We start from the raw sequence: 17,637 nt of genomic DNA on the forward strand, positions 1-17,637 counted from the left end.
CAGAAAGTTTTCTTTCCCTTCAACCTTAGTCAGTGTTTAACCAGTTAGTGTTGGGAGGTATTCCTTTGTCTGTTTAGAAGATAAGAATGTAAACTCTTCTATTTAACGCCAGTCCGATTTATAGACTGTCCTCCTGTGTCTGGACTATACCAAGCAAAATATTAACTGTTATCCTCATCTTGCTCCTCATCAATCTGATCCTGCGTTTGCTTTTTTAATCAGTGATTTGTAGAAACTTCTTCTATGCTCAAGAACGATAAGATTATAAATGAATAAGGATTTACACAATATGACTAAATCCATGGAAACAGGTGCACTTCTGATTTTGATTAGGGTCTTGTCTAGTCATTCTGGACCTGCCAGTTCCCCCTGATGTAGGATCTTTAATTTAATAACTCAGTTGCAAGGAAACTTGTGGGACATTCAATTCTTCGAAATGTTTCAGTTTTATAAAGGCTTCTGAGGTAATTTTCACTATGAAGTTTCATAGTCCCTACAAAATGTTTCCACCAATTGTAAACCACATATCAACATACAAGATTATTTTCCTGTCGTAGCAAACTGACTCCAATTGAATGAGATTACAGTTAAGTCCATAAAACAAACCATGTTATTATACAAAAATAGTTACATCCATAAAGAAATATTAACTTATTCTCTCAGGTGGCCAAATTTAATGTGAGACATAAAATTTGGCCAACTGAGAAAATTGTTTAATTTTTTTTTAATTGCTTGTAAAACACTATATGACATTACAAGAAAAACACAAACATCAGTCATTATGATCCTATGTGAGACTACCTGAGGCTATGTGAGACTAGAAGTAAAAGCATTAAGAAATGAATTGTTTTTGCATTGACATAGCCTGTGACAAACTTAAACTTGAGATTGTTGTGTAATTTAATGTTTGTCCACTTCAGTATTTGGGTCATGCACCCTACTAGACACTCAGACAATTGTCTGAAATTGGAATTCGACCAAAACAGCTGTCTTGGTGAGGTTTCGATATTAAAATGTAGGCAGAAAATTAGGTCTGACATTAAATTAAATACTAAAGTATCCCTTTAAATGTAACTTCCTTGAGGGACAGAATGACATCTTGTAAACTGCTTTATCAGCATTTGGCAGAGCAGCTTTTTAGTAGGAAACCTAAAGACTTTAGCCATTATGTAATTTAGGATATTTACAGTTGGCCAGATACCACCAATGCCAGCTCTGAAGCCTGACTAAAGAGAAAATATGTGGGATTCCAGGTGGTGGGTTTTTTATTTTTTATTTATTAGACACGTGTTGTGGAAATCATTAAATGGGAAAGGCATAGAGATTGTAAATTATTTTCACAAGTAAAGCTTTATTCAAGATTTGCAAACATGGTGAAGTTAACAACACTCTCAGCAGAGTCAGGTCAAGAGCTCAAGCCTATGTACATTCAGTACAGCCCATTGTGTCCCCCTCCCATGCATGTTGCTAACTTCGGCAACAACATAACAAGATGTCTACAGGCCTTAAGAAGATAGGTTTGGCTATCTTCTGTAGTGAGCAGACCCAAAACACACAGTGGCCTTACTAAATTACAAAATTATTAGAATAATCATTATGATTTCATTGTACTATGGAATGTGTGGGATTACAAGTGATCCTGCTGTGTATATGGCATGTGAAAGGTGCTACAAGAATTGAGGCATTCTCCAAAGTAGGAGAATGCCTCAGCTCAGTGCTCTGTCATTCACTTGAATGACCAGTCCTAAAATGTGAAGTGAAGCTATCAGCATGGTTTGACTTATCAGTAGATATTTTATTTTCATATTTAAGTGCTGTAGGTGGAGGAGATAAAGATGAATTGTTTTCCATGGATTTATCGTTGTTCCAGATCTTCAGAACTACTGGATCAGATGGCCAATAGAATTTTGTAAAATCCTGCTTAGTATCTGTATTTGCAAGAGCAAAAAAGATTCCTTGCTTTCCGATAGTTAATTATCACAGGGTCTTTTAGATGTCCAGGTTATGTACTGCAGAAAGTGTTTACAGTAGACTTATTCAGAAAGTTATGAGCTAAACCGCAAGCTTTAAGGGTTTTCGTCAAACTGTTATTGCTCAGATTAATGTCTTTGAACAATTTTCTCAGGTGGCCTTAGACCTCTGCATAGCATCAAAGAAAATGATTTGAAATCCAAGAACAAATGTATTGGAAATGAATGCTAAACAATTGTGTTTTGGCAATTATTATCAATAATGACACAATTGTGATGATGCTTCCATCTTTGCCTGGAATGTTTTCTATCTTTGGTTATGTTACCCTGGCATTTTACCATTGCCATTTCAATCAAGTCCAGATGGCCATCAGCTAGGCATAGCTTACAGAAACAGAGTATTTGTTTTAATGAGTCGAAATATGGACACAGCTGTTAATTCTTATTAACCAATGTAAAGACAGATCATGTTAATTAAATACTGCTTAGTTGCCTGGGGTGGTCTAACAGTCAAAAACGCTGCCTCTGGATAAATGGATGTCGTTGTCAGACCCAGCAAATCTCAGCAGAGATTTGCCTCCAGCTCTTGCCTGGTTCTGGTTCTCTGTCAGGGCTTCTGGTTCTCCACAGGGACTGCTCAGCAATTGTGGTCAATGGAAACATTTACAGACCGCACATCATCATCTCCTTCTTCTTCATCATTTTCTGCAAGGGAATGGACTCTCTCTTTTAACAAACACTAAGTCTCTCTTCTATACTACTTTTTTTTAAGGTACTGGCTTTCCCAGCTGAAATCAATTAATAAAATGTGTGCTCCATACCTTACTGGATTTGGTGACTGTCACTCAACCCAATTCAAGATGTTTTTCTATCCTCAGCTGTGCTAGCCAATACTGTAACTGCCACTCCATTCATTAAGTGTCTAAAATACTATAACTTCATAGCCAATAGAACACATATGGAATATTTTATAAAATATTACCCTAATTTCTTTGGCCAGATTGTTTACTTTGTACTTTGTAACACGGGAATACATGCCTCATACGCTTGAAGGAAACTGAAAGGGAAACAGAAAACTGAAAGGTTTCAAGAAACAGGAAAAATATACAGTCTAATGATAGGTCTTCTTTCCCAACCTACTTCATTTGGCTAAACATTAACAAGCTACAAAGTATCCTACCCCAATGGCAGAATTACGTTATATTTTGTATTTATTTAGTTGTTTCTCATATGCTGTCCTGGAAAAACACTAACCAAACAGTTAGGGACCTCACAATTCAGTTAAAAGATAACTACATAAAAAAATTATTTTCACATAAATTGTTTTTTTAAGCATGGTTTTCTGATGTGCTTAAAAATCAACAAGCATAGATCGTTTCCACCCTTAGTTTTACATAATTCCTGTCTTCGATTAAAATTATTGTTTGGGTTCCACTTCAGCAGACCGATGCAGGTTGCTACTGCCAAATAACAAATTGCATCTCAGCGGTTTAATTTTTTTGTCTGGCTCTAGCTTTTGATCATTACAGTGAAACAGATTTCAGGTTCCAGAAGTCATTAATATTTGGACATGCACACAGCATTATCAAAAAGCTCATTATTCGTCCTCAGTTAACATTTCAGCAAGCTACAGTAGCTAGCTGTATCGATGCATTATCTAAATTGCAGCCACAAATCTGCCAGAGAAGTATAAATTATACACTCCAATTATATTGATAGCCTGTAGGCTTATTCAAGCATTTGGCAAGTTCATTTTGCATGCTGCATTGCCCCATGTTCATAGTCTCTTAAGACCAATGGAGTTACCGAAAATGAGCAAGTCATGCTTGCCAAAGGCAACAGAGGTCATATATTTATATTTTTTATGCAGACTAGTTAAAATATAAGTAAAACTTTACAATTATCCAATAGATATAAAACAAATTGCTGGTTAAATGGTAAAACAACCGTAAATAAGTTTATTAAATAAGTCCCTATTTTATTTTACTTAATGTCAATTCTTTATTAATAAACATTGCAATCCTAGTGGGTGGTAACATTTAAATAAAATGCAGTCCTGAAACAAACCATAGGCTAAAAAGATAATATTCACATCATCTCTTTTGAACTCACTCAAGTGGATATCCCACTTCGACTCCAGATATTGCATATTTTCATAAACCTACTGTCTTAACTCAATGTACAAAGTCATGGGTAACTTCTGGTCATTGTCTTTCCAGGTCAAAAGTGGATAGTTTGCTGGTCAAGAATATATTAAAATATAATGTTCTGTCTGCAGGGATTTAAATAAATGCATTTCTTCCATTATTTTATTCATATTTACTTGATAATAACTACATTTGTGAGAACACACATTAAAACAGCACTATGTGATGATTCAGCGCTTATCTTAGTTACTGAATGTATTTTAGTTATAACAAGTATTCATACACCTTCTGGTGGTATTGATAACTGATACCGGCCCCCTTCACCCTCTGGTGGTATTGATAACTGATATAGGTCCCCTTCACCCTCTGGTGGTATTGATAACTGATATAGGTCCCCTTCACCCTCTGGTGGTATTGATAACTGATACCGGTCCCCTTCACCCTCTGGTGGTATTGATAACTGATACCGGTCCCCTTCACCCTCTGGTGGTATTGATAACTGATACCGATCCCCTTCACCCTCTGGTGGTATTGATAACTGATATAGGTCCCCTTCACCCTCTGGTGGTATTGATAACTGATATAGGTCCCCTTCACCCTCTGGTGGTATTGATAACTGATACCGATCCCCTTCACCCTCTGGTGGTATTGATAACTGATACCGGTCCCCTTCACCCTCTGGTGGTATTGATAACTGATACCGGTCCCCTTCACCCTCTGGTGGTATTGATAACTGATACCGGTCCCCTTCACCCTCTGGTGGTATTGATAACTGATACCGGTCCCCTTCACCCTCTAGTGGTATTGATAACTAATACCGGTCCCCTTCACCCTCTGGTGGTATTGATAACTGATACCGGTCCCCTTCACCCTCTAGTGGTATTGATAACTGATACCGGTCCCCTTCACCCTCTGGTGGTATTGATAACTGATATAGGTCCCCTTCACCCTCTGGTGGTATTGATAACTGATATAGGTCCCCTTCACCCTCTGGTGGTATTGATAACTGATATAGGTCCCCTTCACCTTCTGGTTGTACAAAAAAAAAGGTAATATGTATTGAACTACTAGTGTTTTTGGCTGGAGCATGTGAATTATGATCAGAAACAATGCCTCTGTATGTAGTTTGACTGTTAAGATCATCAACGTGGTAGAAAAACGTGTATTTTGATTAGTGTTGTGTTGCATGCCAGCCTTTCCTCTGTTTTCTTACCCTGTTCTTGCACTGCCTCTTCCCTCTCTGTCTCCCAATGCTCCCACTGACTAACCTGTGGTCTGTTAGTAATGTTGACACTAAGGAACTCTGTGGTAAGTAACAACTGATTCATCTGTGTTGTTGCAGTACTGTTAGTGTATGTGTGTGTTTAGATGTATTGTATTTGTGAATGTCCTGGGTTGGCAGATTATCAGTTACCAGTCAAACTATGAATTCCGGGCAGTATTCTGACATGATCAGTCACATAGCTAGTCCATCATGCCGTGTGAAGTGTTTTTGTGTGTGTGCATGCGCCTGTGGTTCTTAATGTGTGTTTTTATGTGGATCTGAATGTGTGCTTGTGGATGGAGTGTGTGTCTGTATTTGTGTGTGTCTCTATGTGGGTCTGTGCGTGCGTGCGTGTGTGTGTGTATGTCTGTATGTGGGTGTATCCATATGACCTTGTTCCTTTCCCCTGTCCAGACTACTTTGCCAAACACATGGGTGACTATGAGGGCGTTCTGGCCTCCCTGGAGACCCTCAACTTGTCCATCCTCAGAGCCATGGACTTCACCAAGAAGGTGAGTTGATTCCCGGTGGACTGCTCTACTAGATGCTTTTTGATGTGCGTGCGTGCGTGCGTCCCTCTGCCTGTTCCTGCCGTCCGTCTCTACTATGTATTTTTCAGTGAGTGTTGCCTGTGGTTTACAAGACAGAGACTGAGCCTAGTGGTTCCATGTTTGACCTTTCTAACAATAGGAGCATGGAAACTCCTCCATCCTCCAGCAATATAATGCAAAGCTGTGTGCTGCAGAGAGAACTGGGAGTTATGGTGGATGTGTGTGGTGCGCTAACGCGTTACTGTGGCAGCCACCCAGACAGGGCTATATATAGCCTGCCGTTTCAGAGCTTCGACTATTCTGTTTGTGCATGGATTCTCATTACCGTTGAGCCTGGGTTCAACCACATGACGCTGTCTGTAGCTGAGCTCCACGGCTACCAGCAACACAAAGCCAGCAGCTAGTTACCACTACCCAATCTAATGAATCCCGCTTTCATGTAACAGCTCCCACCACCATGGTATCCTCAGGATGGATATGGGCATTCAGTGCAGTTAACGGTCCCTGTAATTGATGGAAGCGAACTTCACACAGCATCTAAGTACTGCAGGTTAGAGTCCTTAAAGGAGATGGTTAAATGTCTGTTATAAACTACCTAGGCGTACTCAAGCTGAGTTTACTCCTCAAATATTTATGGTCCCTTTTACGGCACTGCGCTGGTAATGCTGTATACACACGGTTTGCGGTGCTGCAGTGGCCTCCCTTCCGATGAACCCCTACTCTGTTTAAATGCAACTGTATGAGTACAAACCACAAACCCCTTCAATGACTTCAGCTATTTATTCCCCTCATCTCACTTCATCTCTTTCCTCCACCACCTAGTTTTCCCCCCTTTGTTCTTTCTCCTTCGCACGCAGCAGTTGTTCGTGTTCCTCTCTCCTCATGCTGCACTCTGCTGCTCAGCTGTGATGTTTCCCTCTGTAAGGATGGGGAAATTCTCCTGGGGAAAGAGGCAGAGTAAAAGATTGCTGTGTTGTGCTCTCTACCTTTAGACTGGATGCCGTGTTGAGTGCCACATCTTTTATGGAAAATGTATTGAGTTCCACATGTCTGTAATGGAGGGTGTTGAGTTCCATGTGTCCATTATGGAGCGTGTTGAGTTCCATGTGTCCATTATGGAGCGTGTTGAGTTCCATGTGTCCATTATGGAGCGTGTTGAGTTCCATGTGTCCATTATGGAGCGTGTTGAGTTCCATGTGTCCATTATGGAGCATGTTGAGTTCCATGTGTCTATTATGGAGCGTGTTGAGTTCCATGTATTCATTATGGAAAATGTTGATGTTGAACACATTTGATACTGTTGAGTTCCATGTGTCAATTTTGGAGCGTGTTGGGTTCCATGTATTCATTATGGAGCGTGTTGAGTTCCATGTGTCCATTATGGAGCATGTTGAGTTCCATGTGTCCATTATGGAGCGTGTTGAGTTCCATGTATTCATTATGGAAAATGTTGATGTTGAACACATTTGATACTGTTGAGTTCCATGTGTCAATTTTGGAGCATGTTGGGTTCCATGTGTCCATTATGGAGCGTGTTGAGTTCCATGTATTCATTATGGAAAATGTTGATGTTGAACACATTTGATACTGTTGAGTTCCATGTGTCAATTTTGGAGCATGTTGGGTTCCATGTGTCCATTATGCAACGTGTTGAGTTCCATGTGTCCTTTATGCAACATGTTGAGTTCCATGTGTCCATTATGGAGCGTGTTGAGTTCCACATTGTCCATTATGTAGAATGTGTTGAGTTCCACATGTCAATTTTTTTCTACTCATAAGGACAGTTTTAAACCCTTTTTTGGATGGAAATTAAACATCAAAATGTGCAATTATCAGATTTGAATGATAAATTGGAGCTTGAAATAATGCGATCCTGAACTGCCACACAATGCTGTGCTAATCAAGAATAATTAGGATGTCGTTTTGAGAAGGTGATTTACTCCTCGTCCTTCTCCTTGTAGCGGTTGTGTAAGCAGCAGGAAGGCTCCCGGGTGGTTAAGAGTAACATTCATTTGTAAAACTCTCCTGGACAAATCACAAATCATTAATTCTTAGTCTTGGTGGGCTGTAATGAGTGCAGGGATTACTATGGAGACAGCTGACTGTGGAGTCAATCAGAGACGGTGTTTGTTAGGTGGGGGTTGTTCTGTCCCCAGCTGCATCGTGAACCCTGTTCTCCTGCAGAGACCCTCATTAACTCCCAGAGCTGCCATCTCTGACAACATATACCAGTAAGGGGATTCTCCTTTTAGAGCTACTCAGTGTTGTCCTCATTGCTTTTTCGTCCTCTGCTGTCCACTCTTCTGCTCCTCTTCTGCCTCTGCTCTGTGCCTCTACTCTTTCTTTTCTGCTCTGCTCCTCTTCCTCTTCTCCTCTACTTCTCTTTATCTACCATTTCCTGTTCCATCTTCAGTGTAGAGTGAAAAGCTATCAACCATCCAGTTTTTAGTTTAAAATAAAATGTCAAATACAGATTTCCTTTGTCTGATTCATTTTACTGATTTTGCCATGCAGTGTGGAAACCTTGTGATGGATTGCATTGTTGTTGTTGTAATCTATTCCGTAGGGATGTAGACCCATCATTAAACAGTTTGTGCCACGTCTAAATTCAGCTGCTGTGCCTGCATGTATGGCTAGCCTCCTACAGAGTGGACTTGTGACAGGTCAGTAGCTGAGTGCAGAGGTCATTCTTTTTGAATTGGTGCTGATGACAGGCTGGTCACAATGAACGCACCTGTGCAACCAAACTGGCCTGCTGTGATGATGTTGTGGGTCTGTTCCCCTCTGTGGTGGGAGCAGGATGTGGAGGGTCAGACAGGGCCTGTCATTAGGAGGAGACTGGCAGCTCTCTTCCCAGCAGGGATCACTTCTCACCCTGACCCCACTGGACCATGGTTATCTGGACGGCCGGGAATGGGTTTGATGCTGGCTGGAAGATATGTTAAGCTGAATATCTGGTAGCTCCTGTGGGGAAACAGCTTCCATTTCTATAACAGTTCTATAACAACTGAAAATAATCAAACATATTGTAGAAATACGTAACCATTAATTAATATTAATATATGTTGTACGCATAATCAGGACATTGCTGTATGTTCTAGTACTTTCCAGAGGATGTGGTAATGAGGAAGTTTAAAATGTTTTCAGATGTATTTATTTCTTGGCTCTTTAGAGTCTGGAGATTAAGAAAGTATGAAAACTAAGAATATATTAAAGACGTCTCGTCTTCTCCTGTCCATCCTGCATGCACTCTGTTTAATGAGCTACTCTCATTATCCTCTGTTTATCCGAAAATAGTCACAGAACACACACACATATTGATGTGAATATTTAAGCACGCATGTAGCATACTCATTTTACTGTTCATTTAATACCACTATTTTTGTTTATTTCATAAGTAATACATAGGTTTCTCGATATTTCTATTCTGGAAAATGTGTTCAATATTGCTTTTTCAATTTAAAATAAATTTACCCGGCCAGCCGATTTATAATCATTGGTTGGGTGCTTATATTTGTACCAGGTCCAATATACCCACTACCCATGTGTGAAACCCTCAGAGGGCAGGGTCGTAGCCATTGGATCAGACAACCCTGGTGCAATTTGGATAAAGGGCCTTGCTCAAAGGTCCAAACAGCAGATTTCTTCGCCATGTCGGATCGGGTTTCGATCGCCTAACGCTCCTAACCGTTAGTCATTCCTTTATTTTGCAGCACTTTCATTATGTTCTTCATTCCTGCCCTACCCCGGCTCACCCCTGTCCTGGGAGAGGGGGGTTGTTTCTTCCTGTATTTTAGATATTCCTTTATGTCAGTGACACCGGCATGGGGGACGAGATGAAGCTACTGTTTAAAATGTTAATATAGACTGAGTTGTTAAGAGGTGCAGAGCTAGTGCACCAGGTCTTTGAACAGCTCCTCCTGACATATCGTTTTCCTCCATTCATGTCTCCTTGATCCAGATTCATGCAGCCCTAGTGTATTTATGGCCGTCTCCCCACTACTTCGTAATATCAATGCCTCACTCCTTCTGACATGGTGGCACAGCAGGGGAGTTATTTCGGAATAGTGTTCTTTTGTTGATATTTATCTCTGTGTGTTTGACATTGAGTCGGTTGACTGATCTGGTAGTACTTCTCGAAGCCTGTGCCTGCAGAACAGATAGGCTACCTGTCAGCACGTATCCAGTCTATTCCAGCACATTGTTCATATATCACTCCTCAAGTTCAAAGATCATAAGGATGTGTTGGTGCAGTAGTGAGAACATGTTGATAGAATACAGTCTATGTTTATGCACCTAATGCATTTCAAAAATGTTTTTAGCTTTTTCAAATACAATGCAAGCTTCTTTTTTAAGAACAGAACAAAAGCAAAAGCCAACTGCAAAAAAGGGAACAATGTACCCCGCATCTTTTCTGCTTGAAAACTGTGATGGCAATTTCTAAAATTCCAAAGTTCTATGAAAATGGTAGGTAAGACAGGAGAAATCAATTGCGCAATAAACGGTTTTAATCTTGCTTGCAAGGAGAAAGTATACAGGTTACAAAGTAACGGTGGATAGTTTCTAAATAAAAACATCATTTCGACAGTATTTATTACATAGGAAGAAGGGGTGTGGTAAGATGCTGCCATCTGTTTCATGTCAATCAAACACCTTTCCCTTTGTTCTATCACACACGTCAAATGCTATCTTCCCCCACCTTATCCTTCCTGCAATAATGTTTACCCAAAGGGGCCAACTGACCTTACTGCCCCCTTGCTGTATCTTCTCCTATCCTGTCCTAAAACCCATTGATCTGCATCTGGACAGACAATAGATGTCCCCTATGCAAATACCAGGTCCCACACATTCCTGTACCTATCTTAACAGTGGGACTCAGTCCTTTATACAATCAGAATACATTGTATAAGAAATTTCCACAACAAAACCCAGTGGGTCTGACACTCTTAAAGGAGTAAGTAGAGAGACAAAATTCTCTTGGCCCAATTAACACTTTATTTGCAAATAGAGAGACGTGTCAAAAGCTTACAGGATAATCATCTGAGGAGTCTCTAAAGCATTTGGATGTAGATTCAATACTTACAGAGGAATGGGTGGAGATAAGAAACTGCATGGTTGTACCATTAAAAACAACCTATGTTCCTTATCCATTGTACCCCCGGTAGTGTATCTTCCTCTATCCCGTCCTAAAACTCATTGTTCTGCATCTACCCCCATCCTGCTGAAGATTTACGTTTACCTCAGCACCGTGCTACTGGGTTGATGCCCTTCTACGGCCCTGACCAGCTCTCCTCATGTAACGGCCTGTTTCCTAGTATCTCCTCCATGCCCTTGAGACTGGGAGACACAGCAAACCTTCTTGTGACAGCATACACAGTATGAATGTGCCATCCTGGAGGAGCTGGACTACCTGGGCAACCTGAATGGGCTGCAGGTACCACCTCATGCTACCAGTAGTGACAAGGACACTAACAAAACACAAAACTAGAGCAGGATCAGTCAGGAAGGATGAGGAGAGAGCAGTTTGTGGCTTCCACCTGCAAAACTATTCTCTTTTTGGGGGTTATCTTGCTGTTGCCTCTCCAGGGCACCTGTTCTCACTTTCATTTGCAACATAACAGGTGACATTGATTCACAATGGCTTATGCTTCCTAATTGGTCAGAATTGATGAAGGTTAATTTACTTGGTGTTATACTGTGATGATTACGTTCCCTTTTTTGAGCAGTGTATATGTCTTGCCCTCATCTCAGTTTTAGCATGGTCCAAATTCATGAATTGAAATGGCTTGTTGTGAAAAATGACTCCACTGGCTTTCAAGAACAACTCAGGGTAAGCATTATTTCAACCAAATATGAATCTAGGTCAAACTATCACTAAGGTGACTTCAGTGGTTACTTTCCCCCCTTCAATTAAATCTCTCTAAGCACTTCTGTTATTTTTTTTCATGTACAGGATCAATAATTCATCTTACTTTTGAATGGGGTGAAAAAGTATTCCTGAAAATACTACTCTCAGTAGCATTTTATTTTCTGTTTATGTTCACAACGCCCTTTCTGTATAGCCCTGAGACTCTCACCTTATCAAACCTGGTGACTAGGGTTACTGTGTTTCCCTGGTAACAGAAGAGGCACTCATCAAAAGCCTGTCTGGCTTTGCTGTAAACCAGAGCTGTTGTAGGGGAAAGCCAAGGGATGGATCTCCACTGTGCCTCTGTTTTGTCCTAATCCTTCAAAAGTGTAGAGGTATTTTAGACCTGGCGACGATCATTTTAGATGACATTGTTTTGTCGTGAAGGTCATTTATATGTAGGTTATGCAACCAAGTTTCACAATAAAATGTTGTCACTGACTCTGATGAAGACCTTGTTACTCCCCTTTATTGCAATTACATTTTAAATCGTTGCATTATGTTTTAATATTCAGAGCAGACAACCCACTCAATGTAGTCCCATATTTTCCTGAATGTAGGACCTATTTTTGAATATATTTATTTATATTTTTTATATTTAGCTAGAGTGTAACGGACAAAGCATTCAGTTTGACAGCCTAGCCTGCCCATCCACCCTGGACAGTACAGTGTCAATTTGCACCACCTCCATGGGACTGCCATGCGCTGTTGGTATATGGCAACCAGGATTTAAACTCCCGGCTGCACTGACTCAACTGTACTGCCAGACAGTGACTTAGAGCCATCAGCCACTCTATTGAGCCCTAAAAATAGCTTCTGGTCTTTTATATTTGATAATTAGTTTATATAACATGGAAATGTTTTCAAAAGTTTTAGAGATAAAAAGATTTCATTATATAGGGATGATATACACCAATCAGCCATAACATTATGACCACCTGCCTAATATTGTGTAGGTCCCCCTTTTGCTGCCAAAACAGCCCTGACCCATCGAGGCTTGGACTATACTAGACCTCTGAACTTGTGCTGTGGTATCTGGCACCAAAATGTTAGCAGCAGATCATTTAAGCCCTGTAAGTTGCGAGGTGGGACCTCCATGGATCAGACTAATTTTTCCAGCACTTCCCACAGATGCTCAATTGGATTGTGATCTGAGGCATTTAGAGGTCAAGTCAACACCTTGAACTCGTTGTTGCGTTCCTCAAGTCATTCCTGAACAATTTTTGTTTTGTGGCAGGATGCATTATCCTGTTGAAAGAGGCCAATGCCATCAGGGAATGCTTTTGCCATGAAAGGGTGCACATGGTCTGCAACAATGTGCAGAACAATTAACTTCCACATGTATGGCAGGACCCAAGGTTTCCCAGCAGAACATTGCCTAAAGCATCACCCTACCTCCGCTGGCTTGCTTTCTTCCCATAGTGCATCCTGGTGCCATGTGTTCTCCAGGTAAGCAACGTACACACACCTGGCCATCCACGTGATGTAAAAGAAAATGATCTTCCATTGCTCTGTGGTCCAGTTCTGATGCTCACATGCCCATTGTAGGTGCTTTCAGCAGTAGACAGGGGTCAGCATGGGCACCCTGACTGGTCTGTGGCTACACAGCCCCATATGCAACAAACTGCGATGCACTTTGTGTTCTGACACCTTTCTATCAGTACCAGCATTAACTTTTAAGCTTTAGTAACATGGCTGTTGGATCAGACCATACAGGCCAGCCTCGTTCCCCATGTGCATCAATGATCCTTGGCCGCCCATGACCCTGTTGCCAGTGACTGCTTGAACCACTTTTGATAGGTACTGACCACTGCAAACCAGGAACACCCCACAAGGGCTGCAGTTTTGGAGATGCTCTGACCCAGTCGTCTAGCCATCACAATTTGGCCCTTGTCAAAGTCACTCAGATCCTTACACTTTTCCCATTTTTCCTGCTTCTAACACATCAACTTTGATTACAGAATGTTCACTTTCTGTCTACTATATCCCATCCACTGACAGGTGCCATGATAACGAGATTATCAGTGTCATTCACTTCACCTGTCAGTGGTCATAATGTTATGGCTGATCGGTGTACGCGTTAGTCATCTATGGTCCCAGTGTGTGATCTATAAGGGGTGGTTAGAGCATCTGACCAGTAACTGAACTGTTGCTAGATCTAATTCCAGAGCCGCCAAAGTGAAAATGTTCTGTCCTTAAGCAAGTCAGTTGAGCCTATTGCCTCTTTAAGTCGCTCTAAATATGAATGTCTGCTTCATGTAAAACATTTATATCTATTGAGATTTGGAAGAATTTAGTTTGGATGGTAAACTTCTCTTTCAGCAATACATTACATAAATACTGTAAAAGAATGAGCAGAAGCAGGAACAAGGAGAAAGTAATGAGGAAGCTAGCCTTCCAGGCAGGGTCACTGTGTTTCTCAGGAGAGGGTTCATCCCAGTAGATCTCTCTTTCTCTTTGCTCAGGAAAGTGCTTCAGCGGTGCACATGGCTCTCACAGATCTGTCTATGTCTGAATAATCTAATTGGGGAGCTCATTTGAATTTCTATATAGATAGAAGCGTTAGTGATCATTATTCACATGACAGGTTACTGCCTAGCTAGGTTTACTGTTGGCTTATTCATTTTGATGCCTTTGTTGCTGCCCTGTACTCTTATGATGGGTAGTATCATCAACACTTTGCAGCCATGGTTACTTCACAAGTGATACCACATGGCACACAGTCCCTGGGTCCTACCCCACTGTCTCCTTTGTCCCTGGTTCCTACCCCACTGTCTCCTTTGTCCCTGTGTCCTACCCCACTGTCTCCTTTGTCCCTGTGTCCTACCCCACTGTCTCCTTTGTCCCTGGTTCCTACCCCACTGTCTCCTTTGTCCCTGTGTCCTACCCCACTGTCTCCTTTGTCCCTGTGTCCTACCCCACTGTCTCCTTTGTCCCTGTGTCCTACCCCACTGTCTCCTTTGTCCCTGTGTCCTACCCCACTGTCTCCTTTGTCCCTGGTTCCTACCCCACTGTCTCCTTTGTCCCTGTGTCCTACCCCACTGTCTCCTTTGTCCCTGTGTCCTACCCCACTGTCTCCTTTGTCCCTGGTTCCTACCCCACTGTCTCCTTTGTCCCTGTGTCCTACCCCACTGTCTCCTTTGTCCCTGGTTCCTACCCCACTGTCTCCTTTGTCCCTGTGTCCTACCCCACTGTCTCCTTTGTCCCTGGTTCCTACCCCACTGTCTCCTTTGTCCCTGTGTCCTACCCCACTGTCTCCTTTGTCCCTGTGTCCTACCCCACTGTCTCCTTTGTCCCTGTGTCCTACCCCACTGTCTCCTTTGTCCCTGTGTCCTACCCCACTGTCTCCTTTGTCCCTGGTTCCTACCCCACTGTCTCCTTTGTCCTACCCCACTGTCCTACCCCAGTAGGGGGTAGGACAGTGTCCTACCCCACTGTCCTACCCCACTGTCTCCTTTGTCCCTGTGTCCTACCCCACTGTCTCCTTTGTCCCTGTGTCCTACCCCACTGTCTCCTTTGTCCCTGGTTCCTACCCCACTGTCTCCTTTGTCCCTGTGTCCTACCCCACTGTCTCCTTTGTCCCTGTGTCCTACCCCACTGTCTCCTTTGTCCCTGGTTCCTACCCCACTGTCTCCTTTGTCCCTGTGTCCTACCCCACTGTCTCCTTTGTCCCTGTGTCCTACCCCACTGTCTCCTTTGTCCCTGTGTCCTACCCCACTGTCTCCTTTGTCCCTGGTTCCTACCCCACTGTCTCCTTTGTCCCTGTGTCCTACCCCACTGTCTCCTTTGTCCCTGTGTCCTACCCCACTGTCTCCTTTGTCCCTGTGTGCTACCCCACTGTCTCCTTTGTCCCTGTGTCCTACCCCACTGTCTCCTTTGTCCCTGTGTTGTACACCTGTTATCAGGTGTTTACGCTCTATGTATACATTTCAACGTAACAAGGTGAACAAGAGACACCAGTCACAATATTTGGGTAGTTGGCATTATACACTTGTACGGCATGATTGAGGAATTTAATAATCAAATTCAAGTCATTATTCCCCCCAGTTGCCGTCCTTTTCCCAAGAATACATTTCTTTTAATGAGCTAAGCAAAAAGTGTAAAGTGAATAAAGACATTACACTATGGAATCCCAGGAATGACAAATGTCAGTAAAAGGTTATTTGTTTGCCAATAACAGGCAAATGAAATGATTAAACCCTTTTTTATATTTAACTGTCTCTAACGTTTTCTATATAACTTTTTAATTATTTATTCATCAAATAACCTTCTACTGACATTAGTAGTTCCTAGGATTCCATAAGACAAGATATTCGGGTAAGCAGAAGAGTGATCGGTGTGTATCTGAACATGCCCTCCTGCTCTGTTTACCTTTATGTCTTTAAATGTGGGCTGCAATTCAGTAACACAAGGCAGTGTTAGCTGTCTCTACCTGAAAAGACCGTGGTGCATTATCCAACTGCACTGAACTCTGCATATTTTATTAATACGCTAGAGTTTATGCACTTCATCATAGGAAATTCTAACTGTATGTTTTGATATTTATCAATATTGAATAATACAATGATTTTGCCATAGAACCCTGCCCTATGTGTCACTACCAACTAACGCCTGGTCAGGAATTGTTCTGCTGGCTTCTGTATTCGTGGGGATGACATGTTCATGTGGGATGGGAGTGGTGACCAGTGCCTTAGGAAGTGGAGACTGACAAAACGGAGCAGGAATCAGCCTGGTATAAACAATGATGAAGATTTATCATCACCTGTAGTACTGTCCGTTGTATTAGGGTAGATTACTTCTACTTTCTGCTAAGACAAAACCTTTGATTCCCCTCTCTCTCAAAACTCATGCAGTACAGTATGTACATACAGTATTTGTATGATATGCAGCATTGAATTCATATTGATTGTCGCCAGTGTCTACCACTATATAGCAACTATATTTAGTGCTAAATATAATATCTGGCCTCATATCTAAAGTTCCCCTATGTTTAGAAGTTTTGGACTGCCATCCAACCAGCACATCTGCTTCTACAGACGTTATAAAGCCTTTCCAGACATTTTGGATCAAAATATGATCCATCTGTACTTGATTCAAAACTAAACCAATTAGCAACCATGGAATTTGAATATTCATCAGAATCTGACATCATTTTGAGCTTTCTGCAAGAGAATGGCATGGAGCCATGTCTAGTATTTTGGGATCCTCAGGATGAACAGCACATTATTCATTTTCTAAGGAGAGAGTTAGGGGTCTGGGGGTGCTTTCAAACGTGCACTATAAATTATGTACGGTATGTGCCTCAGTGAGCCTTAGGGAGGCATATGTTATACTGAATGTTTATCCTTATATATCCAATCTCCTTACCCTCATCTTCCTGACAGGAATGATGAAAGAGAAAAGTATGACCTCCTATCTAATGACACCTAATAGTAATCCATCTAGTCCAACTGATCACAGAGCTTGTGGAGATCAAAGATTAAGTTTGTTGATTAAGTTTGTTTTATCATTTATCAAGTTCATTGTATAGTGTTTTCTTTGCAGACCGAATCCAAAGTTAGCAACAGCTGCACAACATTCAATATATCTGTGCCAATTTGAAATAAAGGTTTTTTACATAGGTTAGGTTTATAACTATTCCTTAGCTTTCTTTAGTCAGTTCATCCCATAGAAAGCCATTAAAAATGTTAGTCTTTTACCGCTCTGTTTGAGGTAGTTAGATAACTAATGGAGTTGGAGTGACACCCATAATGAAAGTACGCAAGTTAACTTTTGATACCTGTCCAAGACATAACTT

The 17,637-nt window shown here is 41.5% G+C and overlaps 1 protein-coding gene across 2 annotated transcripts in view; it reads left to right on the forward strand.

The window, feature by feature from the left end:
* The window catches only part of necab2 (N-terminal EF-hand calcium binding protein 2), a 94,498-nt gene that overhangs the window by 41,848 nt on the left and 35,013 nt on the right, over positions 1 to 17,637 (forward strand). For both annotated transcript variants that reach the window (XM_013138980.3, XM_013138979.3), the window contains exons 4-5: positions 5,400 to 5,425; positions 5,796 to 5,893. In XM_013138980.3, coding sequence (XP_012994434.1) covers positions 5,400 to 5,425; positions 5,796 to 5,893 — 124 coding nt within the window. The remainder of the gene's footprint in view (positions 1 to 5,399; positions 5,426 to 5,795; positions 5,894 to 17,637) is intronic.

Source organism: Esox lucius, chromosome 19 (assembly GCF_011004845.1).
Source record: "Esox lucius isolate fEsoLuc1 chromosome 19, fEsoLuc1.pri, whole genome shotgun sequence".
Taxonomy (NCBI): domain Eukaryota; kingdom Metazoa; phylum Chordata; class Actinopteri; order Esociformes; family Esocidae; genus Esox; species Esox lucius.